The 26,284-nt window shown below is 37.6% G+C and overlaps 1 protein-coding gene across 1 annotated transcript in view; it reads right to left on the bottom strand.

Annotated features, from left to right (window-relative positions):
• LOC132559705 (circularly permutated Ras protein 1-like) overlaps positions 1–26,284 on the bottom strand; it is a 37,305-nt gene that overhangs the window by 5,830 nt on the left and 5,191 nt on the right. The window contains exons 5-14 of the mRNA XM_060224327.1: positions 21,733–21,892; positions 20,321–20,756; positions 12,566–12,670; positions 11,680–11,883; positions 9,712–9,904; positions 8,910–9,155; positions 8,186–8,299; positions 7,208–7,303; positions 2,994–3,085; positions 2,235–2,358 (exon numbers count right to left, since the gene is read on the bottom strand). Coding sequence (XP_060080310.1) covers positions 2,235–2,358; positions 2,994–3,085; positions 7,208–7,303; positions 8,186–8,299; positions 8,910–9,155; positions 9,712–9,904; positions 11,680–11,883; positions 12,566–12,670; positions 20,321–20,756; positions 21,733–21,892 — 1,770 coding nt within the window. The remainder of the gene's footprint in view (positions 1–2,234; positions 2,359–2,993; positions 3,086–7,207; positions 7,304–8,185; positions 8,300–8,909; positions 9,156–9,711; positions 9,905–11,679; positions 11,884–12,565; positions 12,671–20,320; positions 20,757–21,732; positions 21,893–26,284) is intronic.

The following is a 26,284-nucleotide window of genomic DNA, read 5'->3' as shown; positions in this document are numbered from 1 at the left end:
GGGAGGATGATTGTGGGATGAGTGGTGACTTTAAGAGTGATACTTATGAGGGAGGATGATTGTGGGATGAGTGGTGACTTTAAGAGTGGTACTTTTGAGAAGGATAAGTTTGGGATGAGTGGTGTCTTGAAGGTGACTGTGGGATAAGTTGTGACTTTAAAAGTGGTATGTTTGAGAAAAGGTGACTGTGGGATGAGTGGTGACTTTAAAAGTGGTATGTTTGAGAAAAGGTGACTGTGGGATGAGTTGTGACATTAAGAGTGGTATGTTTGAGAACAGGTGACTGTGGGATGAGTGGTGACTTTAAGAGTGGTATGTTTGAGAACAGGTGACTGTGGGATGAGTGGTGACTTTAAGAGTGGTATGTTTGAGAACAGGTGACTGTGGGATGAGTGATGACTTAAAGAGTGGTATGTTTGAGAAAAGGTGACTGTGGGATGAGTGGTGACTTTAAGAGTGGTATGTTTGAGAAAAGGTGACTGTGGGATGAGTGATGACTTTAAGAGTGGTATGTTTGAGAAAAGGTAACTGTGGTATTAGTGGTGACTTTAAGAGTGGTATGTTTGAGAAAAGGTGACTGTGGGATGAGTGGTGACTTTAAGAGTGGTATGTTTGAGAAAAGGTAACTGTGGTATTAGTGGTGACTTTAAGAGTGGTATGTTTGAGAAAAGGTAACTGTGGTATTAGTGGTGATTTTAAGAGTGGTATGTTTGAGAAAAGGTGACTGTGGGATGAGTGATGACTTTAAGAGTGGTATGTTTGAGAAAAGGTAACTGTGGTATTAGTGGTGACTTTAAGAGTGGTATGTTTGAGAAAAGGTAACTGTGGTATTAGTGGTGACTTTAAGAGTGGTATGTTTGAGAAAAGGTAACTGTGGTATTAGTGGTGACTTTAAGAGTGGTATGTTTGAGAAAAGGTAACTGTGGTATTAGTGGTGACTTTAAGAGTGGTATGTTTGAGAAAAGGTAACTGTGGTATTAGTGGTGACTTTAAGAGTGGTATGTTTGAAAAAAGGTAACTGTGGGATGAGTGATGACTTTAAGAGTGGTATGTTTGAGAACAGGTGACTGTGGGATGAGTGGTGACTTTAAGAGTGGTATGTTTGAGAACAGGTAACTGTGGTATTAGTGGTGACTTTAAGAGTGGTATGTTTGAGAACAGGTGACTGTGGTATTAGTGGTGACTTTAAGAGTGGTATGTTTGAGAAAAGGTGACTGTGGGATGAGTGGTGACTTTAAGAGTGGTATGTTTGAGAAAAGGTAACTGTGGTATTAGTGGTGACTTTAAGAGTGGTATGTTTGAAAAAAGGTAACTGTGGGATGAGTGATGACTTTAAGAGTGGTATGTTTGAGAACAGGTGACTGTGGGATGAGTGGTGACTTTAAGAGTGGTATGTTTGAGAACAGGTAACTGTGGTATTAGTGGTGACTTTAAGAGTGGTATGTTTGAGAACAGGTGACTGTGGTATTAGTGGTGACTTTAAGAGTGGTATGTTTGAGAAAAGGTAACTGTGGTATTAGTGGTGACTTTAAGAGTGGTATGTTTGAGAAAAGGTAACTGTGGTATTAGTGGTGACTTTAAGAGTGGTATGTTTGAGAAAAGGTAACTGTGGTATTAGTGGTGACTTTAAGAGTGGTATGTTTGAAAAAAGGTAACTGTGGGATGAGTGATGACTTTAAGAGTGGTATGTTTGAGAACAGGTGACTGTGGGATGAGTGGTGACTTTAAGAGTGGTATGTTTGAGAACAGGTAACTGTGGTATTAGTGGTGACTTTAAGAGTGGTATGTTTGAGAACAGGTGACTGTGGTATTAGTGGTGACTTTAAGAGTGGTATGTTTGAGGGAGATAACTGTGGTATTAGTGGTGACTTTAAGAGTGGTATGTTTGAGAACAGGTAACTGTGGTATTAGTGGTGACTTTAAGAGTGGTATGTTTGAGAACAGGTAACTGTGGTATTAGTGGTGACTTTAAGAGTGGTATGTTTGAGAACAGGTGACTGTGGTATTAGTGGTGACTTTAAGAGTGGTATGTTTGAGAACAGGTGACTGTGGTATTAGTGGTGACTTTAAGAGTGGTATGTTTGAGAACAGGTGACTGTGGGATGAGTGGTGACTTTAAGAGTGGTATGTTTGAGGACAGGTAACTGTGGTATTAGTGGTGACTTTAAGAGTGGTATGTTTGAGAACAGGTAACTGTGGTATTAGTGGTGACTTTAAGAGTATGGAATACTAACATTCTTTTCAAGCCTCTTGTTTAGGTCCTGATGGAGTTCTGCACACTCTGTTCTAAAGTTGTATCGCTCCTCCTTCTGTTCATCAGTAGTACATGCATTGTTTAACAAGCGATTCACTGAGGTCCTGTTAAAGAAATCAAAACTATTAGTTTTCCTTAGCAGTATATCTCTTTAACAGACAATAAAATATGGTGTCTGTTGGTTTTTGTTAATGAATGGGATTTATTGGTGTACACATAAATATAGTGTTTATTGTTCTTCATTGAAATATGGTGCTTGTTGTTCTCAATTGAAATATGGTGTTTTTTGGTCTCCATTGAAATGTATGTTTTTTGGTCTCCATTAAGATATGGTGGTTTTTGGTCTCCATGGAAATGTTGTTTGTTGGTCTCCATGGAAATGTGTTTGTTGGTCTCCATGGAAATGTTGTGTTTGTTGAGTCTTGGTTGCTATCTTTTACCACAGGGTCATATCTAGGTCATTTAACAAGACCTTATTACATTTCACATCTATTAGTGTGTACATGGTAAACTTTAAGGTGTTAGGCTGTCCCACAACCAGACTCTGATATATGTGTAATACACAATGCATTTCCTTTTTTCCAAATCATACAGGAAAAAGTCAAGAAGGAAAAACACAGTACAGCAAGTAGATATTTTAAACTGAAATCACCTAGAAAATTAAAATGTGACTTGCAATCTAAAATTATCATTAAATATGATTCTGTGGGAGAGTAATGATATAACAGTAGACACTTACAGTCTATTTCTGGCCTGTTCTACTTTGCCCTTTGAAGCTAAATCTGCTGTTTTCTGTGCTGCAGCTAGGCCCACTACCGCAACATTCATTTCCTGATGGTAAAATTAAACTTCATTGTATCAAACACTGACTAACACTGACTATCTAACACTGACCACTGACTATCTAACACTGACCACTGACTATCTAACTCTGACCACGGACTATCTAACACTGACCACTGACTATCTAACACTGACCACTGACTATCTAACTCTGACCACTGACTATCTAACTCTGACCACTGACTATCTAACTCTGACCACTGACTATCTAACACTGACCACTGACTATCTAACACTGACCACTGACTATCTAACACTGATCACTGACTATCTAACACTGACCACTGACTATCTAACACTGACCACTGACTATCTAACACTGACCACTGACTATCTAACACTGACTATCTAAAACTGACCACTGACTATCTAACACTGACCACTGACTATCTAACACTGACCACTGACTATCTAACACTGACCACTGACTATCTAACACTGACCACTGACTATCTAACACTGACCACTGACTATCTAACTCTGACCACTGACTATCTAACTCTGACTATCTAACACTGACCACTGACTATCTAACACTGACCACTGACTATCTAACTCTGACTATCTACCACTGACCACTGACTATCTAACTCTGACTATCTAACACTGACCACTGACTATCTAACACTGACCACTGACTATCTAACACTGACCACTGACTATCTAACACTGACCACTGACTATCTAACTCTGACCACTGACTATCTAACACTGACTATCTAACACTGACCACTGACTATCTAACACTGACCACTGACTATCTAACACTGACCACTGACTATCTAACACTGACCACTGACTATCTAACACTGACCACTGACTATCTAACACTGACCACTGACTATCTAACTCTGACCACTGACTATCTAACTCTGACCACTGACTATCTAACTCTGACTATCTAACACTGACCACTGACTATCTAACACTGACCACTGACTATCTAACACTGACCACTGACTATCTAACACTGACCACTGACTATCTAACACTGACCACTGACTATCTAACTCTGACTATCTAACACTGACCACTGACTATCTAACACTGACTATCTAACACTGACTATCTAACACTGACCACTGACTATCTAACACTGACCACTGACTATCTAACACTGACTATCTAACACTGACTATCTAACTCTGACCACTGACTATCTAACACTGACCACTGACTATCTAACACTGACCACTGACTATCTAACACTGACCACTGACTATCTAACACTGACCACTGACTATCTAACACTGACCACTGACTATCTAACACTGACCACTGACTATCTAACACTGACCACTGACTATCTAACACTGACTATCTAACACTGACCACTGACTATCTAACACTGACCACTGACTATCTAACACTGACTATCTAACTCTGACCACGGAATATCTAACACTGACCACTGACTATCTAACACTGACTATCTAACACTGACCACTGACTATCTAACACTGACCACTGACTATCTAACACTGACCACTGACTATCTAACACTGACTATCTAACTCTGACTATCTAACACTGACCACTGACTATCTAACACTGACCACTGACTATCTAACTCTGACTATCTAACACTGACTATCTAACACTGACTATATCTAACACTGACCACTGACTATCTAACACTGACCACTGACTATCTAACACTGACCACTGACTATCTAACACTGACCACTGACTATCTAACACTGACTATCTAACTCTGACCACTGACTATCTAACACTGACCACTGACTATCTAACACTGACCACTGACTATCTAACACTGACCACTGACTATCTAACACTGACTATCTAACACTGACCACTGACTATCTAACACTGACCACTGACTATCTAACACTGACCACTGACTATCTAACACTGACCACTGACTATCTAACACTGACCACTGACTATCTAACACTGACCACTGACTATCTAACACTGACCACTGACTATCTAACACTGACCACTGACTATCTAACACTGACCACTGACTATCTAACACTGACCACTGACTATCTAACACTGACCACTGACTATCTAACACTGACCACTGACTATCTAACACTGACCACTGACTATCTAACACTGACTATCTAACACTGACCACTGACTATCTAACACTGACTATCTAACTCTGACCACTGACTATCTAACACTGACCACTGACTATCTAACACTGACCACTGACTATCTAACACTGACCACTGACTATCTAACACTGACAATCTAACTCTGACCACTGACTATCTAACACTGACCACTGACTATCTAACACTGACCACTGACTATCTAACACTGACCACTGACTATCTAACACTGACCACTGACTATCTAACACTGACCACTGACTATCTAACACTGACAACAGACGACAGAACTCAGACTATCTAATACTGACCACTGACTATCTAACTCTGACCACTGACTATCTAACTCTGACCACCTAATTCTGACCACTGACTATCTAACTCTGACTATCTAACACTGACCACTGACTATCTAACACTGATCAATGACTATCTAACTCTGACCACTGACTATCTAACACTGACCACTGACTACCACTGACTATCTAACACTGACCACTGACTATCTAACACTGACCACTGACTATCTAACACTGACTATCTAACACTGACCACTGACTATCTAACACTGACCACTGACTATCTAACACTGACCACTGACTATCTAACACTGACCACTGACTATCTAACTGACCACTGACTATCTAACACTGACTATCTAACTGACTATCTAACACTGACCACTGACTATCTAACACTGACTATCTAACTCTGACCACTGACTATCTAACACTGACCACTGACTATCTAACACTGACCACTGACTATCTAACACTGACTATCTAACTCTGACCACTGACTATCTAACACTGACCACTGACTATCTAACACTGACCACTGACTATCTAACACTGACCACTGACTATCTAACACTGACCACTGACTACCATTGACTATCTAACACTGACCACTGACTACCACTGACTATCTAACACTGACCACTGACTATCTAACACTGACTATCTAACTCTGACTAACTGACTATCTAACACTGACTATCTAACACTGACCACTGACTATCTAACACTGATCAATGACTATCTAACTCTGACCACTGACTATCTAACACTGACCACTGACTACCATTGACTATCTAACACTGACCACTGACTACCACTGACTATCTAACACTGATCACTGACTATCTAACACTGACCACTGACTATCTAACTCTGACCACTGACTATCTAACACTGACTATCTAACACTGACCACTGACTATCTAACACTGACCACTGACTATCTAACACTGACCACTGACTATCTAACACTGACCACTGACTATCTACCACTGACCACGGACTATCTAACACTGACCACTGACTATCTAACTCTGACCACTGACTATCTAACTCTGACCACTGACTATCTAACACTGACTATCTAACACTGACCACTGACTATCTAACACTGACCACTGACTATCTAACTCTGACTATCTACCACTGACCACGGACTATCTAACACTGACCACTGACTATCTAACTCTGACCACTGACTATCTAACACTGACTATCTAACACTGACCACTGACTATCTAACACTGACCACTGACTATCTAACACTGACCACTGACTATCTAACACTGACCACTGACTATCTAACACTGACCACTGACTATCTAACTCTGACTATCTAACACTGACCACTGACTATCTAACACTGACCACTGACTATCTAACACTGACCACTGACTATCTAACACTGACCACTGACTATCTAACACTGACCACTGACTATCTAACACTGACCACTGACTATCTAACACTGACCACTGACTATCTAACACTGACCACTGACTATCTAACTCTGACCACTGACTATCTAACACTGACCACTGACTATCTAACATAGTTGTGATAATGACATATCTACATCATCTAAACAATGGCGTACAGATGGGAGATCTATATATAGATTTGATTATAAGGTTTTAGCCCTGAAAGACCCTTTGATTTTCAAGGGCTATCAGACCAGACATTAGATGACAAGAGATTAGTGACACTACAAACATGTAACTCACTTCCTCCATCTTTGCCCGATCCTTTGTCACTTTCATAGATTTGCTGATGACTCTCAACATTTTACGTCCATCTTTCAATGTAAAACTCACACGAACCTGGAATATAAAAAATAAAAAACAAATAAATAAAAAATACATGACTGAATAACTGGCGGGGTTCTGCTTACCATAACTAAATAATTCAACCAAAAACATCATAGCAGAGTTGTCTTCCTTGGTAAATAGAGCTTCGAATTGTTGACAGAAATGTGTGAACCGATCTCAATGTCAAGCTGTTATGATGGAAAACATTATATGTTTTTATTACATATATATCATAAATCAATTTTCTTTTCAATACCTAAAATCTTGCTACCTTAAATAATTTCACCATATTTTCTGGACTGCCAATCAGTTCTAACATATTTTGACAAAACTTTTGTCTTAAATTCAAAAACACATGGACACACTTGACTAGTGTTATCACCAATATTTACTACCTAGAAATCTAGAAAATAGTTTTCTTAAAATAAGACGACCAGCTTTCTAGTCAAGCAAACCTTCCACTGCCAAGAAATTGTGCAATACTGTTTATTTACAAATATACATCACAATAACGTCATCCAGAGGATAATTATATGGTACAAATATTTACTGATTTCAATTAGTTAAAAAATACATACACTGTATGTATTTATGTTAATGTTGCAAAAAACTGATAACTTACTACAGCCATTGAGAAAATCAGGAATTTTTAACAGCAATCATGTATCATTTAGAATGAAAAAAAAGTTAAAAAAGAAACAGGGTAATTCAAAAAAGTTTAAATACAAAAAGTGTCTTTTATTTCTTGAATGAGTAAAGTCTTGATAATTTTCCATTTGTGACCTCTCCCTTTGCAAGGCTTTCTCACTGATGAACGTCAGTGTTCTGGTGATGTTTATATAACACAAAATGGCTACTTTATAAACAGCAATGCTGGCTACAGTTCATAATTACCTGAAATGGAAGACTTTCCACATCAAGAGATTTGTCTTTTTTTTGTTTGAAAAAGAATGTCACATCTGTATCTCTAGTAGCATTTCCTACTTCTTTGACAATACGACTGCTTCCCTGTTATAATGAAATTCAGAACATAATGAATATCGTTGCCTAACTCACATTCATTTTTTTTATTTTAGAGACAATAAACATGAAGGTTACACAAATAAGAAAGAATCTGAGGCTTCAGTGTCTGTTTAAAACAAAATTCAATAGGTTGCATGTAGTGGTCATTCAGAAATTCCTAACTTCAGTTCCTAAAGATCATTTTAAACTTGTTTCATAATCCTTTTATACTTGAATGTGCAGAAAATGTTCATGTAACTTTGATATTTTTTCTAGTTCCTCATAACACAAACCTTTCAGAAACCTATTTAAGGTTATATACACACTTCCTTCAACTGCAGAAGTACTGGTGTAGCATCAAAGTATTACATCATTCCATGTTTTAATGCAGCAGTATAAAAAGTGTAAAGGGAGACAATCATATGATAAAATTGCCGTACAACATTTCATAACCAGTGTTTTCATCCTGAAATGTTTGAGGTTAAATAGAAAAATGATCCAAGTTGAAGTCAAATTTTCAGGGTAGAATGAAATGTTCGGGTTAGAATTGAATGTTTGGGGTTGAATTTAATGTTTGGGGTTGAATTTAATGTTTAGGGTTGAACAAATTCCTTACCCTTGGGTAGTCGTCATCATCCACTTCCAATTCAGGGTGAAGATGAAACACTACACATACAGCTGTTGCTACAATATAGTTTTGGGAAATTACTCGAAGCTGTCTCATGATCTCAAGAGGGTCTAGGACATCCACGTCACCACCAGAAATATTGGCACAAGGAGAAACGTTTTCTAAACCAACAGGTTCTCCATCAATAGCCAGGATAGACACAACAATTCCATTGTCCTTAGCATAGTTCCCCACCTAAAAAAGTCAACAGTTTTATCTGTGAAACAGTTGCTTACAAATCGTCAACAGTTTTATCTGTGAAACAGTTACCTACAAAAAGTCAACAGTTTTATCTGTGAAACAGTTACCTACAAAAGTCAACAGTTTTATCCGTGAAACATTTACCTACAAAAATTCAATAGTTTTATCTGTGAAACAGTTACCTACAAAAGTCAACAGTTTTATCTGTGAAACAGTTACCTACAAAAAGTCAACAGTTTTATCTGTGAAACATTTACCTACAAAAATTCAACAGTTTTATCTGTGAAACAGTTACCTACAAAAGTCAACAGTTTTATCCGTGAAACATTTACCTACAAAAAGCCAAAAATTTTATCTGTGAAACAGTTACCTACAAAAAGTCAACAGTTTTATCTGTGAAACAGTTACCCACAAATAAACCCTGATATTTTCTGTGAAAAAATTACCTACAGTAATTAGTAGTATTATCTGTGAATTAGTCATCTACAAGTTAACTCAATATAAACACCTGTATTACCTAATTTAAAACTCTTAAGTTTAAATTTCTTACCATGGTATAGTAATCCTTACAACTGGAGTCTGAGTTGTTCATTCGCCCAACACCACAGTTTGGAGCCCCATCTGTACACAAGATTACCTCTGAACCTTGAGTTCCGGTCATCATGCCAATGGCTGTTGCCAGTGCTGGTCCAAGGGCTGTCGTGTCTTTGGTTTGCATGCCTTCAATTCTCCCTGTAATGTCACTGTACAGAAAAAAAAACAGATACAAAATATTTTCTGTTGTACTTGGTAATAAAAATCATACAATTATATTCCAAGATACCAAACCCAGTGATATCTTGATATTCCAGTGTATTGCTATATTCTCCAAGATAGGTACATGAAAGGTAGCTCAGAAAAATACACAGGTTTTATACTATTCCCTTTAATATCACGAATGTTCCTTTAATATCACAAATGTTCCTTTAATAACAAATGTTCCTTTAATATTTTTTTTCCTTTGATATCACAAAATGTCTTTTAATATCGCAAATGTTCCCTACATATCAAAAATGTTCCTTTGATATTACAATGTTCCTTTAATATCACAAACGTTCCTTTAATATCACAAATGTTCCTTTGATATTACAAGTGTTCCTTTAATATCACAAACATTCCTTTAATATCACAAATGTTCCTTTAATATCGCAAATGTTCCTTTGATATTACAATGTTCCTTTAATATCACAAACATTCCTTTAATATCACAAATGTTCCTTTGATATTACAAGTGTTCCTTTAATATCACAAACATTCCTTTAATATCACAAACATTCCTTTAATATCACAAATGTTCCTTTGATATCACAAATGTTCCTTTAATATCGCAAATGTTCCTTTGATATTACAAATGTTCCTTTGATATTACAATGTTCCTTTAATATCGCAAATGTTCCTTTAATGTTAAATTTTTTCCTTTAATATCACAAACATTCCTTTAATATCACAAACATTCCTTTAATATCGCAAATGTTCCTTAAATATCACAAGTGTTCCTTTCATATTGCAAATGTTCCTTAAATATCAAACTAGTAGCTGGTACATGTTTTTGCTGTCATGTTCAACTGTAACCTGTATGTACCTTTAATATTGCAAATGTTTCAAAGGGCAACTGTGTTACAGTTGAACATGACAGCAAAAACATGTACCAGCTACTAGTTGTTCTTGTTTTAAGTAGGCTTTACCGTTATCATATTTTCTACGTGTGTATCAAATTTTTCAGAAAAAGAAATTGCCATTAATGAAGATTTAAAGTGATGGTCCCTCTTTAACAAAATATAAAACAAACTAATAAAGCTTCTCCTTAATTCCTGTCTTACTGTATTATGGTAAATCTTTCTTTATAAGAAAGTTTGTAATTGTAGAAATATTAATGACTTTTGTCTTTTAAACAGATACACATATTCCATCACATACTATGTCATTTCTCAAAGTATATATTGACCAGATTCAACTGTTTCTACCTCCAGTGTATGAAATTCAAAGAAGGGAAATAACTCCTCTGTATTTGTGATAACTTTGCTAATTGCAATTTTCCCCATAATATGAAAATCACACACCGGGACAATTGTGAAATTGACTCCCTTTTACATTACAGATATACCCATTCTTTTCATAGAAATAAGAAATAACTAGAAAAATGTTCAACAGAATCTCACAACCTTAAACAAAAATAGCTCAGAATAACAAGATTGGAAGCAAGAAAGTGACAATCCTATTTTGAAAATTTCACTTTTTTACTTTCAATAAGAAATAATACTTAAATGTCTAATCCATCTCTTTCCTTTTCGATTTAGAATTTCAAGATATAGCCTTTTAATCCTTATATAGCATCTATAACAGAAATCAAATATGATTTTATCTATAATATTTTTGTATCAACTTGGTACTAAAATCAATGTTAAGCTACATACGCATTTGAAGAACTTTGACCCTAATTGATCTGTTTCTTAACATTCAGGTTTGTTTAAATACTTACTCATAGCTTTCTCCCAAGGTACGAATGTCCATCTGCTGGGCATACTGTTGACCGCACTGTACAAGACGGTCAAATGAGTCCCTGATATGACTTTCAACTTGGTAGGATTCCTGGCTACCATCCCCTAAGATGGTCACATCAGTGGCAAACTGTACAAGTATGACTCGTCTGTCAGGGTTTTCCAGCTTCAGTCGCTCAAGTTGTCTAAATGACCATTGCAATATCTTACAATACATTGACAAAACAATTATCATTTTCTTTCAATAAACATTTGTACAAGGTAGATTTATCATTAGATGAAGAAAAATTGGAAAAAAATGTCAATTGAATCAAAATTAATTTCATTTCAATCTTGATTTTCTATGCAATGTCAATTATATGAGCTATAAATGACATAGAATAAGAAGTTTATGGTTTATTTTGACATTTAGTAATCATAATTTATTTCCACAGGAGTTTGATTTTTGTTGATTTTGTTGGTACTTTAAATCCATGAATTTGTTTATCATTGAAAAGATTATTGATGATTAAACACTAACGTGAATTTATGGTACTCCTGGCGTAAGTGTGTACTGGTTATCACCAGAATAAAGTATAATTGAAACAAAACTTTCAAAAAATAAATTGTCCTTACGAATATATCTGATTTTTAACGTATACCCATTCCTAATGTTAAAGAATATGACTAAATGAGTGTTCTCCAGTCAGAAAACATTCACAAGGCTTTATTATTTACATTCTGAATATCAAGAGAGACATGTTACGACTGACAGTTCTGAAACATTGAGGCATCTTCAGAAAGTAAATGAATTTCTATGTTGATAATTTACTGATGGTAATTTTCTATATCTTGTCTAGAGAAATCTGTTCCTTTGGAAGTACTCACCTTTTCAGGGCCTCCTTAATGGCCGCTAATCTTGATACTTGAGTGTCAAAGTTTGATGATCTGTCTCTGGATTTCTTCCATGCCACTACAAACATAGGGCATATCCTTACTAATAACTCTTCATATAAGGATTTAAGGGAACAATCATTTGCAAAATGTGAAAATCTCATTTCTTGGATAAAGATGTGAATATTGAACTAATTGTTCTTAACTGTGATTAACTTCAGGGAATTCTAAGTCAAGGGTGTGTAAGTTTCACTGAATTCCATAAAACCTGATCAGAAGTGTGATTAACTTCAGGGAATTCTAAGTCAAGGGTGTGTAAGTTTCACTGAATTCCATAAAACCTGATCAGAAGTGTGATTAACTTCAGGGAATTCTAAGTCAAGGGTGTGTAAGTTTCACTGAATTCCATAAAACCTGATCAGAAGTGTGATTAACTTCAGGGAATTTTAAGTCAAGGGTGTGTAAGTTTCACTGAATTCCATAAAACCTGATCAGAAGTGTGATTAACTTCAGGGAATTCTAAGTCAAGGGTGTGTAAGTTTCACTGAATTCCATAAAACCTGATCAGAAGTGTGATTAACTTCAGGGAATTCTAAGTCAAGGGTGTGTAAGTTTCACTGAATTCCATAAAACCTGATCAGAAGTGTGATTAACTTCAGGGAATTTTAAGTCAAGGGTGTGTAAGTTTCACTGAATTCCATAAAACCTGATCAGAAGTGTGATTAACTTCAGGGAATTCTAAGTCAAGGGTGTGTAAGTTTCACTGAATTCCATAAAACCTGATCAGAAGTGTGATTAACTTCAGGGAATTCTAAGTCAAGGGTGTGTAAGTTTCACTGAATTCCATAAAACCTGATCAGAAGTGTGATTAACTTCAGGGAATTTTAAGTCAAGGGTGTGTAAGTTTCACTGAATTCCATAAAACCTGATCAGAAGTGTGATTAACTTCAGGGAATTCTAAGTCAAGGGTGTGTAAGTTTCACTGAATTCCATAAAACCTGATCAGAAGTGTGATTAACTTCAGGGAATTTTAAGTCAAGGGTGTGTAAGTTTCACTGAATTCCATAAAACCTGATCAGAAGTGTGATTAACTTCAGGGAATTCTAAGTCAAGGGTGTGTAAGTTTCACTGAATTCCATAAAACCTGATCAGAAGTGTGATTAACTTCAGGGAATTCTAAGTCAAGGGTGTGTAAGTTTCACTGAATTCCATAAAACCTGATCAGAAGTGTGATTAACTTCAGGGAATTCTAAGTCAAGTGTAAGTGTGTAGAGTTTCACTGAATTCCATAAAACCTGATCAGAAGTGTGATTAACTTCAGGGAATTCTAAGTCAAGGGTGTGTAAGTTTCACTGAATTCCATAAAACCTGATCAGAAGTGTGATTAACTTCAGGGAATTCTAAGTCAAGGGTGTGTAAGTTTCACTGAATTCCATAAAACCTGATCAGAAGTGTGATTAACTTCAGGGAATTCTAAGTCAAGGGTGTGTAAGTTTCACTGAATTCCATAAAACCTGATCAGAAGTGTGATTAACTTCAGGGAATTCTAAGTCAAGGGTGTGTAAGTTTCACTGAATTCCATAAAACCTGATCAGAAGTGTGATTAACTTCAGGGAATTCTAAGTCAAGGGTGTGTAAGTTTCACTGAAGCAGAGAATATCAGTAGTTTGAGAGTGCAGAGAATATCAGTAGTTTGAGAGTGCAGTGAATATCAGTAGTTTGAGAGTGGTGCAGAGAATATCAGAAGTTTGAGAGTGCAGAGAATATCAGAAGTTTGAGAGTGCAGAGAATATCAGTAGTTTGAGAGTGCAGAGAATATCAGTAGTTTGAGAGTGCAGAGAATATCAGTAGTTTGAGAGTGCAGAGAATATCAGAAGTTTGAGAGTGGTGCAGAGAATATCAGTAGTTTGAGAGTGCAGAGAATATCAGTAGTTTGAGAGTGCAGAGAATATCAGTAGTTTGAGAGTGCAGAGAATATCAGTAGTTTGAGAGTGCAGAGAATATCAGTAGTTTGAGAGTGCAGAGAATATCAGTTGTTTGAGAGTGCAGAGAATATCAGTAGTTTGAGAGTGCAGAGAATATCAGTAGTTTGAGAGTGCAGAGAATATCAGTAGTTTGAGAGTGGTGCAGAGAATATCAGTAGTCTGAGAGTGCAGAGAATATCAGTAGTATGAGAGTGATGCAGAGAATATCAGTAGTTTGAGAGTGCAGAGAATATCAGTAGTTTGAGCGTGGTGCAGAGAATATCAGTAGTTTGAGAGTGCAGAGAATATCAGTAGTTTGAGCATGGTGAAGATAATATCAGTAGTTTGAGAGTGCAGAGAATATCAGTAGTTTGATAGTGGTGCAGAGAATATCAGTAGTTTGAGAGTGCAGAGAATATCAGTAGTAGTTTGAGAGTGCAGAGAATATCAGTAGTTTGAGAGTGCAGAGAATATCAGTAGTTTGAGAGTGGTGCAGAGAATATCAGTAGTTTGAGAGTGCAGAGAATATCAGTAGTTTGAGAGTGCAGAGAATATCAGTAGTTTGAGAGTGCAGAGAATATCAGTAGTTTGAGAGTGCAGAGAATATCAGTAGTTTGAGAGTGGTGCAGAGAATATCAGTAGTCTGAGAGTGCAGAGAATATCAGTAGTGTGAGAGTGCAGAGAATATCAGTAGTTTGAGAGTGCAGAGAATATCAGTAGTATGAGAGTGCAGAGAATATCAGTAGTTTGAGAGTGCAGAGAATATCAGTAGTTTGAGAGTGCAGAGAATATCAGTAGTTTGAGAGTGCAGAGAATATCAGTAGTTTGAGAGTGGTGCAGAGAATATCAGTAGTTTGAGAGTGGTGCAGAGAATATCAGTAGTCTGAGAGTGCAGAGAATATCAGTAGTATGAGAGTGCAGAGAATATCAGTAGTTTGAGAGTGCAGAGAATATCAGTAGTTTGAGAGTGCAGAGAATATCAGTAGTTTGAGAGTGCAGAGAATATCAGAGGTTTGAGAGTGCAGAGAATATCAGTAGTATGAGAGTGCAGATAATATCAGTAGTATGAGAGTGGTGCAGAGAATATCAGTAGTTTGAGAGTGATGCAGAGAATATCAGTAGTTTGAGGGTGCAGAGAATATCAGTAGTTTGAGAGTGCAGAGAATATCAGTAGTTTGAGAGTGCAGAGAATATCAGTAGTTTGAGAGTGCAGAGAATAAAAGAGGGTTAAGAGTGCAGAGAATATCAGTAGTTTGAGAGTGCAGAGAATATCAGTAGTTTGAGAGTGCAGAGAATATCAGTAGTTTGAGAGTGCAGAGAATATCAGTAGTTTGAGAGTGGTGCAGAGAATATCAGTAGTTTGAGAGTGCAGAGAATATCAGTAGTTTGAGAGTGCAGAGAATATCAGTAGTTTGAGAGTGCAGAGAATATCAGTAGTTTGAGAGTGCAGTGAATATCAGTAGTTTGAGAGTGGTGCAGAGAATATCAGAAGTTTGAGAGTGCAGAGAATATCAGTAGTTTGAGAGTGCAGAGAATATCAGTAGTTTGAGAGTGCAGAGAATATCAGTAGTTTGAGAGTGCAGAGAATATCAGAGGTTTGAGAGTGCAGAGAATATCAGTAGTATGAGAGTGCAGATAATATCAGTAGTATGAGAGTGCAGAGAATATCAGTTGTTTGAGAGTGCAGAGAATATCAGTAGTTTGAGAGTGCAGAGAATATCAGTAGTTTGAGAGTGCAGAGAATATCTGTAGTTTGATAGTGGTGCAGAGAATATCAGTAGTTTGATAGTGCAGAGAATATCAGTAGTGGGAGAGTGCAGAGAATATCAGTAGTTTGAGAGTGCAGAGAATATCAGTAGTTTGAGAGTGCAGTGAATATCAGTAGGTGCAGAGAATATCAGTAGTTTGATAGTGCAGAGAATATCAGTAGTGGGAGAGTGCAGAGAATATCAGTAGTTTGAGAGTGCAGAGAATATCAGTAGTTTGAGAGTGCAGAGAATATCAGTAGTTTGAGAGTGCAGAGAATATCAGTAGTTTGAGAGTGCAGAGAATATCAGAAGTTTGAGAGTGCAGAGAATATCAGTAGTATGAGAGTGGTGCAGAGAATATCAGTAGTATGAGAGTGCAGAGAATATCAGTTGTTTGAGAGTGCAGAGAATATCAGTAGTTTGAGAGTGCAGAGAATATCAGTAGTTTGAGAGTGCAGAGAATATCAGTAGTTTGAGAGTGCAGAGAATATCAGTAGTTTGAGAGTGCAGAGAATATCAGTAGTTTGAGAGTGCAGAGAATATCAGTAGTTTGAGAGTGCAGAGAATATCAGAAGTTTGAGAGTGCAGAGAATATCAGAAGTTTGAGAGTGCAGAGAATATCAGAAGTTTGAGAGTGCAGAGAATATCAGTAGTTTGAGGGTGCAGAGATTATCAGTAGTTTGAGAGTGCAGAGAATATCAGTAGTTTGAGAGTGCAGAGAATATCTGTAGTTTGAGAGTGCAGAGAATATCAGTAGTTTGAGAGTGCAGAGAATATCAGTAGTTTGAGAGTGCAGAGAATATCAGTAGTTTGAGAGTGCAGAGAATATCAGTAGTTTGAGAGTGCAGAGAATATCAGTAGTTTGAGAGTGCAGAGAATATCAGTAGTTTGAGAGTGCAGAGAATATCAGTAGTTTGAGAGTGCAGAGAATATCTGTAGTTTGAGAGTGCAGAGAATATCAGTAGTTTGAGAGTGCAGAGAATATCAGTAGTTTGAGAGTGCAGAGAATATCAGTAGTTTGAGAGTGCAGAGAATATCTGTAGTTTGAGAGTGCAGAGAATATCAGTAGTTTGAGAGTGCAGAGAATATCTGTGTTTGAGAGTGCAGAGAATATCTGTAGTGGTGCAGAGAATATCAGTAGTTTGATAGTGCAGAGAATATCAGTAGTTTGAGAGTGCAGAGAATATCAGTAGTTTGAGAGTGGTGCAGAGAATATCAGTAGTTTGAGAGTGCAGAGAATATCAGTAGTTTGAGAGTGCAGAGAATATCAGTAGTTTGAGAGTGCAGAGAATATCAGTAGTTTGAGAGTGCAGAGAATATCAGTAGTTTGAGAGTGCAGAGAATATCAGTAGTTTGAGAGTGCAGAGAATATCAGTAGTTTGAGAGTGCAGAGAATATCAGTAGTTTGAGAGTGCAGAGAATATCAGTAGTTTGAGAGTGCAGAGAATATCAGTAGTTTGAGAGTGCAGAGAATATCAGTAGTTTGAGAGTGCAGAGAATATCAGAGAGTTTGAGAATATCAGTAGTTTGAGAGTGCAGAGAATATCAGTAGTTTGAGAGTGCAGAGAATATCAGTAGTTTGAGAGTGCAGAGAATATCAGTAGTTTGAGAGTGCAGAGAATATCAGTAGTATGAGAGTGATGCAGAGAATATCAGTAGTTTGAGGGTGCAGAGATTATCAGTAGTTTGAGAGTGCAGAGAATATCAGTAGTTTGAGAGTGCAGAGAATATCTGTAGTTTGAGGGTGCAGAGAATATCAGTAGTTTGAGAGTGCAGAGAATATCAGAAGTTTGAGAGTGCAGAGAATATCAGTAGTTTGAGAGTGCAGAGAATATCAGTTGTTTGAGAGTGCAGAGAATATCAGTAGTTTGAGAGTGCAGAGAATATCAGTAGTTTGAGAGTGCAGAGAATATCAGTAGTTTGAGAGTGCAGAGAATATCAGTAGTTTGAGAGTGCAGAGAATATCAGTAGTTTGAGAGTGCAGAGAATATCAGTAGTTTGAGAGTGCAGAGAATATCAGTAGTTTGAGAGTGCAGAGAATATCAGTAGTTTGAGAGTGCAGAGAATATCAGTTGTTTGAGAGTGCAGAGAATATCAGTAGTTTGAGAGTGCAGAGAATATCAGTAGTTTGAGAGTGCAGAGAATATCAGTAGTTTGAGAGTGGTGCAGAGAATATCAGTAGTCTGAGAGTGCAGAGAATATCAGTAGTTTGAGAGTGCAGAGAATATCAGTAGTTTGAGAGTGCAGAGAATATCAGTAGTTTGAGAGTGGTGCAGAGAATATCAGTAGTTTGAGAGTGCAGAGAATATCAGTAGTTTGAGAGTGCAGAGAATATCAGTAGTTTGAGAGTGCAGAGAATATCAGTAGTTTGAGAGTGCAGAGAATATCAGTAGTTTGAGAGTGGTGCAGAGAATATCAGTAGTTTGAGAGTGCAGAGAATATCAGTAGTTTGAGAGTGCAGAGAATATCAGTAGTTTGAGAGTGGTGCAGAGAATATCAGTAGTTTGAGAGTGCAGAGAATATCAGTAGTTTGAGAGTGCAGAGAATATCAGTAGTTTGAGAGTGCAGAGAATATCAGTAGTTTGAGAGTGGTGCAGAGAATATCAGTAGTGTGAGAGTGCAGAGAATATCAGTAGTTTGAGAGTGGTGCAGAGAATATCAGTAGTTTGAGAGTGCAGAGAATATCAGTAGTTTGAGAGTGCAGAGAATATCAGTAGTTTGAGAGTGCAGAGAATATCAGTAGTTTGAGAGTGCAGAGAATATCAGTAGTTTGAGAGTGGTGCAGAGAATATCAGTAGTGTGAGAGTGCAGAGAATATCAGTAGTTTGAGAGTGCAGAGAATATCAGTAGTTTGAGAGTGCAGAGAATATCAGTAGTTTGAGAGTGCAGAGAATATCAGTAGTTTGAGAGTGCAGAGAATATCAGTAGTTTGAGAGTGCAGAGAATATCAGTAGTTTGAGAGTGCATAGAATATCAGTAGTTTGAGAGTGCAGAGAATATCAGTAGTTTGAGAGTGCAGAGAATATCAGTAGTTTGAGAGTGCAGAGAATATCAGTAGTTTGAGAGTGCAGAGAATATCAGTAGTTTGAGAGTGCAGAGAATATCAGTAGTTCAGTGAGAGTGAGAGTGCAGAGAATATCAGTAGTTTGAGAACGCAGAGAATATCAGTTGTTTGAGAGTGCAGAGAATATCAGTAGTTTGAGAGTGCAGAGAATATCAGTAGTTTGAGAGTGCAGAGAATATCAGTAGTTTGAGAGTGGTGCAGAGAATATCAGTAGTCTGAGAGTGCAGAGAATATCAGTAGTTGGAGAGTGCAGAGAATATCAGTAGTTTGAGAGTGCAGAGAATATCAGTAGTTTGAAAGTGCAGAGAATATCAGTAGTTTGAGAGTGCAGAGAATATCAGTAGTTTGAGAGTGCAGAGAATATCAGTAGTTTGAGAGTGCAGAGAATATCAGTAGTTTGAGAGTGCAGAGAATATCAGTAGTTTGAGAGTGCAGAGAATATCAGTAGTCTGAGAGTGGTGCAGAGAATATCTGTAGTATGAGAGTGCAGAGAATATCAGTAGTTTGAGAGTGCAGAGAATATCAGTAGTTTGAGAGTGCAGAGAATATCAGTAGTTTGAGAGTGCAGAGAATATCAGTAGTTTGAGGGTGCAGAGAATATCAGTAGTTTGAGAGTGCAGAGAATATCTGTAGTTTGAGAGTGTAGAGTTTGAGAGTGCAGAGAATATCTGTAGTTTGAGAGTGCAGAGAATATCAGTAGTTTGAGAGTGCAGAGAATATCAGAGAATATCTGTAGTTTTTAGATATTGGGTCTCATCCACAAAAAGGCCAAAAAGGCCATAAAAGTGGATGTAAAACCTGTTTTTTCTGCATGAATAAGGTACATGTATTTGAATCAAAATTTTCAGAAGTATAAAAGCCACTTGGTTTGAGTAGATGTGCAAACAATCTGCAAATATGTGTCAGAAAAAATGAAATAAAAAATTCAGTAAGAATAAGTGTTGTACTTGTTTCTTAAGCAGTCAGTATGTACCATTTCCATGTCAGATTTTCTTCCTCCTGTACGGTATCTGAGATCGAGGAAAGGACAGCATCACAGTTCTCGCTTCCACATCGGACAGGGTCACCTGTGGCTGTGGACAGAGGGTCATCCAACGTTTTGAGGGAAACAAGTACAACATTACTGGTGGCCTTCTCACATTTCTTAGGCTCCTCGGAGGCGGAGTTACCAGCAACACGAGGGAGTAGGGGCGCTGTCCGCTGGACAGGAGCTGAAGTCACCCTTTGCTGTTTTTCAGAGCCAGACTTCTTGTTAAAACTGAGCAGACGCCTCATGTGAGAAAATATTCCTGTATTCTCTTTACTGCCACTTGCAGTGGTGAACACATTAGACTGGGCATCACCGACAGCTCCTGCGACATTAGACACAGGATCGACAGAAGATCCCCTGTTAGACCGAGACTTTTTATCTGAAAGGTTCAATTAAAATATTTAGGAACTTGTTCAGTGTTATTTCAAATGCTGACAACAATAGTCTGTATGAAGAGTTTCACATTTTGCATCAGTTCATTAATTTTGTGATAACAATTACGTACAATCTTACCAAAATATAAATTTTTGGAGTATTCAATGATCTTTTATTTCATACATTACTTGTTTAAAGTCATTTTACTTATGAATAATTAAATATATTTTAACTTACAATGCAAAGACTGACTAAAATATTTTGAAAATGTCACTATTTACAGTGTGAACAAGTAAGAGAGTCACAATTATGTAACTTTCTCACATTGGAAGCCAATTATAATTGTTTACGATAAAGACTTGATCATCATACAACTGCCAGTATTAAAAGATCTGGAAATGTAAAAAGGATCAATTAACTCTGCGTGATGTAGACAGAAAAATCACAACCTTCTGGATAAGATTTTTAAAGATCAACACGAAGCAAAGCCTCATGATAACTCTAAATATTTTATCTGTTTGTTTAGCAATCTTTGTCTTATATAACATGAAGGTGAAGGGTCAAAGGTGAAGGGTCCTGTAAGTAGAGATATGAATATAAAAACAATTTTAGAAAACATCAGAATATTTTGTGAATTCATGGCTTAAAATCACCCAATTTCATTTGATCAAAGAGTGGATAGCACACTTCCCAACCTTCTCATCAATAGATGTGAATTAATCTGTAGTGTAAGTGCGATTCTCGGCAAAAGAACCCTCCTTCACCTACAATGATGTCATCAGTTATGTTGAAGTTACCATATTTTACTAATATACTTCTAATTTTGTTGTAGAAATGACCTTGACCTTATATGATTCCGAATTAAGACCTTAAATGACCTAATTTGTTCAGTGTCCACTTAAAGTTCAGTAATGTTCTTGCCTTATTTTAATTCGTGCTGTCATGTTGCAGTAATGACCTTGACCTACATTGATACAAACCTGTTCCAGCAAGCCTGTGTTTTTCTCTGAGGCCTGGGATTGTGACATTTTTTCTGTACGAATCTTCAATAGTCGGGTCATAACAGTCCACAAACGTATTGGTGGTATATCTGACAGTAACGGCCGATTTGCCCACTGCTCCACTCCCCAAGATGACCACCTGATGAACAAGATGACTACAATGATCTCCAGTATTTAAGCTACAATAAGCCAATTGGGACTACATTACAATGTACTTCTGATTCAAAGTTAGGGAGTGGGATTATTTCAAGACACTGAAATAGTGTTTGTTAGTTGGTAATTGCTACTTAACAACAATAGATATGGGTGGGTTTATTACCAGACATGGGCTTATTACCTGGCATGGTCTTACCAGATAAATATAGGAAAAGAATCAAAATATCTTTAAACTTTCTTTCAGCTGTCCCCAAACCAATGTTTTACTGTAAGGTTTTTATACACAAATGTATTGCAAAATTTCACATCAGTTAGTAAACACATTTTAAGACTTAAGTATAACATATATATACATATTTTCTACTCAGAACTATTATACAATATCTATTATAGTGGAGAACTTTTATTTTGGCATTGTTTATATGTCTGTTGGTGTGGCAATACACATTATACAAGAAGGATATATCTGTTGGTGTGGCAATACACATTATACAAGGAGGATATATCTGTTGGTGTAGCAGTACACATTATACAAGAAGGATATATCTGTTGGTGTGGCAGTACACATTATACAAGGAGGATATATCTGTTGGTGTGGCAGTACACATTATACGAGAAGGATATATCTGTTGGTGTGGCAGTACACATTATACAAGGAGGTGGTGTGGCATACACATTAGATATATCTGTTGGTGTGGCAGTACACATTATGTGAGGAGGATATATCTGTTGGTGTGGCAATACACATTATACAAGGAGGATATATCTGTTGGTGTGGCAGTACACATTATACAAGGAGGATATATCTGTTGGTGTGGCAGTACACATTATACAAGGAGGATATATCTGTTGGTGTGGCAGTACACATTATGTGAGGAAGGATATATCTGGATATATATATCTGTTGGTGTGGCAGTACACATTATGTGAGGAGGATATATCTGGAGGATATATCTGTTGGTGTGGCAGTACACATTATACAAGGAGGATATATCTGTTGGTGTGGCAGTACACATTATACAAGGAGGATATATCTGTTGGTGTGGCAGTACACATTATGTGAGGAGGATATATATCACATGGGTGTGGCATACACATTATCTGTTGGTGTGGCAGTACACATTATGTGACTGTTGGTGTGGCAGTACACATTATGGAGGATATATCTGTTGGTGTGGCAGTACACATTATACAGGATATATCTGTTGGTGTGGCAGGATATATCTGTTGGTGTGGCAGTACACATTATGTGAGGAGGATATATCTGTTGGTGTGGCAGTACACATTATGTGAGGGCATAAAACAGTATGAGATGCAGTCACACATTATGTGAGGAGGATATATCTGTTGGTGTGGCAGTACACATACGAGGAGGATATATCTGTTGGTGTGGCAGTACACATTATGTGAGGAGGATATATCTGTTGGTGTGGCAGTACACATTATGTGAGGAGGATATATCTGTTGGTGTGGCAGTACACATTATGTGAGGAGGATATATCTGTTGGTGATATATCTGTTGGTGTGGCAGTACACATTATGTGAGGAGGATATATCTGTTGGGCAGTACACATTATGTGAGGAGGATATATCTGTGGTGTGGCAGTACATATATATCTGTTGGTGTGGCAGTACACATTATGTGAGGAGGATATATCTGTTGGTGTGGCAGTACACATTATGTGAGGAGGATATATCTGTTGGTGTGGCAGTACACATTATGTGAGGAGGATATATCTGTTGGTGTGGCAGTACACATTATGTGAGGAGGATATATCTGTTGGTGTGGCAGTACACATTATGTGAGGAGGATATATCTGTTGGTGTGGCAGTACACATTATACAAGAAGGATATATCTGTTGGTGTGGCAGTACACATTATACGAGGAGGATATATCTGTTGGTGTGGCAGTACACATTATGTGAGGAGGATATATCTGTTGGTGTGGCAGTACACATTATGTGAGGAGGATATATCTGTTGGTGTGGCAGTACACATTATGTGAGGAGGATATATCTGTTGGTGTGGCAGTACACATTATGTGAGGAGGATATATCTGTTGGTGTGGCAGTACACATTATACAGTACACATTATGTGAGGAGGATATATCTGTTGGTGTGGCAGTACACATTATACGAGGAGGATATATCTGTTGGTGTGGCAGTACACATTATACAAGGGATATATCTGTTGGTGTGGCAGTACACATTATGTGAGGAGGATATATCTGTTGGTGTGGCAGTACACATTATGTGAGGAGGATATATCTGTTGGTGTGGCAATACACATTATGTGAGGTGGATATATCTGTTGGTGTGGCAGTACACATTATGTGAGGAGGATATATCTGTTGGTGTGGCAATACACATTATACAAGGAGGATATATCTGTTGGTGTGGCAGTACACATTATGTGAGGAGGATATATCTGTTGGTGTGGCAGTACACATTATGTGAGGAGGATATATCTGTTGGTGTGGCAGTACACATTATGTGAGGAGGATATATCTGTTGGTGTGGCAGTACACATTATGTGAGTTGGTGTGGCAGTACACATTATGTGATATATCTGTTGGTGTGGCATACACATTATGTGTTATCTGTTGGTGTGGCAGTACACATTATGTGAGGAGGATATATCTGTTGGTGTGGCAATACACATTATACAAGGAGGATATATCTGTTGGTGTAGCAGTACACATTATACAAGGAGGATATATCTGTTGGTGTGGCAGTACACATTATGTGAGGAGGATATATCTGTTGGTGTGGCAGTACACATTATGTGATATATCTGTTGGTGTGGCAGTACACATTATATCTGTTGGTGTGGCAGAGGAGGATATATCTGTTGGTGTGGCAAAACACATTATGTGAGGAGTATATATCTGTAAGTGTGGCATAACACATTATGTGAGGAGGATATATCTGTTGGTGTGGCAGTACACATTATACAGGAGGATATATCTGGATATATATATCTGTTGGTGTGGCAGTACACATTATGTGAGGAGGATATATCTGTTGGTGTGGCAGTACACATTATGTGAGGAGGATATATCTGTTGGTGTGGCAGTACACATTATGTGAGGAGGATATATCTGTTGGTGTGGCAGTACACATTATGTGAGGAGGATATATCTGTTGGTGTGGCAGTACACATTATGTGAGGAGGATATATCTGTTGGTGTGGCAGTACACATTATGTGAGGAGGATATATCTGTTGGTGTGGCAGTACACATTATACGAGGAGGATATATCTGTTGGTGTGGCAGTACACATTATACGAGGAGGATATATCTGTTGGTGTGGCAGTACACATTATACAAGGAGGATATATCTGTTGGTGTGGCAGTACACATTATGTGAGGAGGATATATCTGTTGGTGTGGCAGTACACATTATGTGAGGAGGATATATCTGTTGGTGTGGCAGTACACATTATACAAGGAGGATATATCTGTTGGTGTGGCAGTACACATTATACGAGAAGGATATATCTGTTGGTGTGGCAGTACACATTATACAAGGAGGATATATCTGTTGGTGTGGCAGTACACATTATACAAGGAGGATATATCTGTTGGTGTGGCAGTACACATTATACAAGGAGGATATATCTGTTGGTGTGGCAGTACACATTATGTGAGGAGGATATATCTGTTGGTGTGGCAGTACACATTATACGAGGAGGATATATCTGTTGGTGTGGCAGTACACATTATGTGAGGAGGATATATCTGTTGGTGTGGCAGTACACATTATACGAGAAGGATATATCTGTTGGTGTGGCAGTACACATTATGTGAGGAGGATATATCTGTTGGTGTGGCAGTACACATTATGTGAGGAGGATATATCTGTTGGTGTGGCAGTACACATAATACGAGGAAATAACAGATCGAGTGTCAGAACACATAAAAGTATGAGGAAATATCTGTTGGTGTGGCAGTACACATACGAGGAGGATATATCTGTTGGTGTGGCAGTACACATTATGTGAGGAGGATATATCTGTTGGTGTGGCAGTACACATTATGTGAGGAGAGGATATATCTGTTGGTGTGGCAGTACACATTATGTGAGGAGGATATATCTGTTGGTGTGGCAGTACACATTATGTGAGGAGGATATATCTGTTGGTGTGGCAGTACACATTATGTGAGGAGGATATATCTGTTGGTGTGGCAGTACACATACGAGGAGGATATAACTGTTGGTGTGGCAGTACACATTATGTGAGGAGGATATATCTGTTGGTGTGGCAGTACACATTATGTGAGGAGGATATATCTGTTGGTGTGGCAGTACACATTATGTGAGGAGGATATATCTGTTATATCTGGTGTGGCAGTACACATTATGTGAGGAGG

Source organism: Ylistrum balloti, unplaced genomic scaffold (genome assembly GCF_031769215.1).
Source record: "Ylistrum balloti isolate Yb309-2 unplaced genomic scaffold, AGI_CSIRO_Ybal_v1 Utg370950, whole genome shotgun sequence".
NCBI classification, from domain to species: Eukaryota; Metazoa; Mollusca; class Bivalvia; order Pectinida; family Pectinidae; genus Ylistrum; species Ylistrum balloti.
This window is presented reverse-complemented; position numbering and strand designations above follow the sequence as displayed.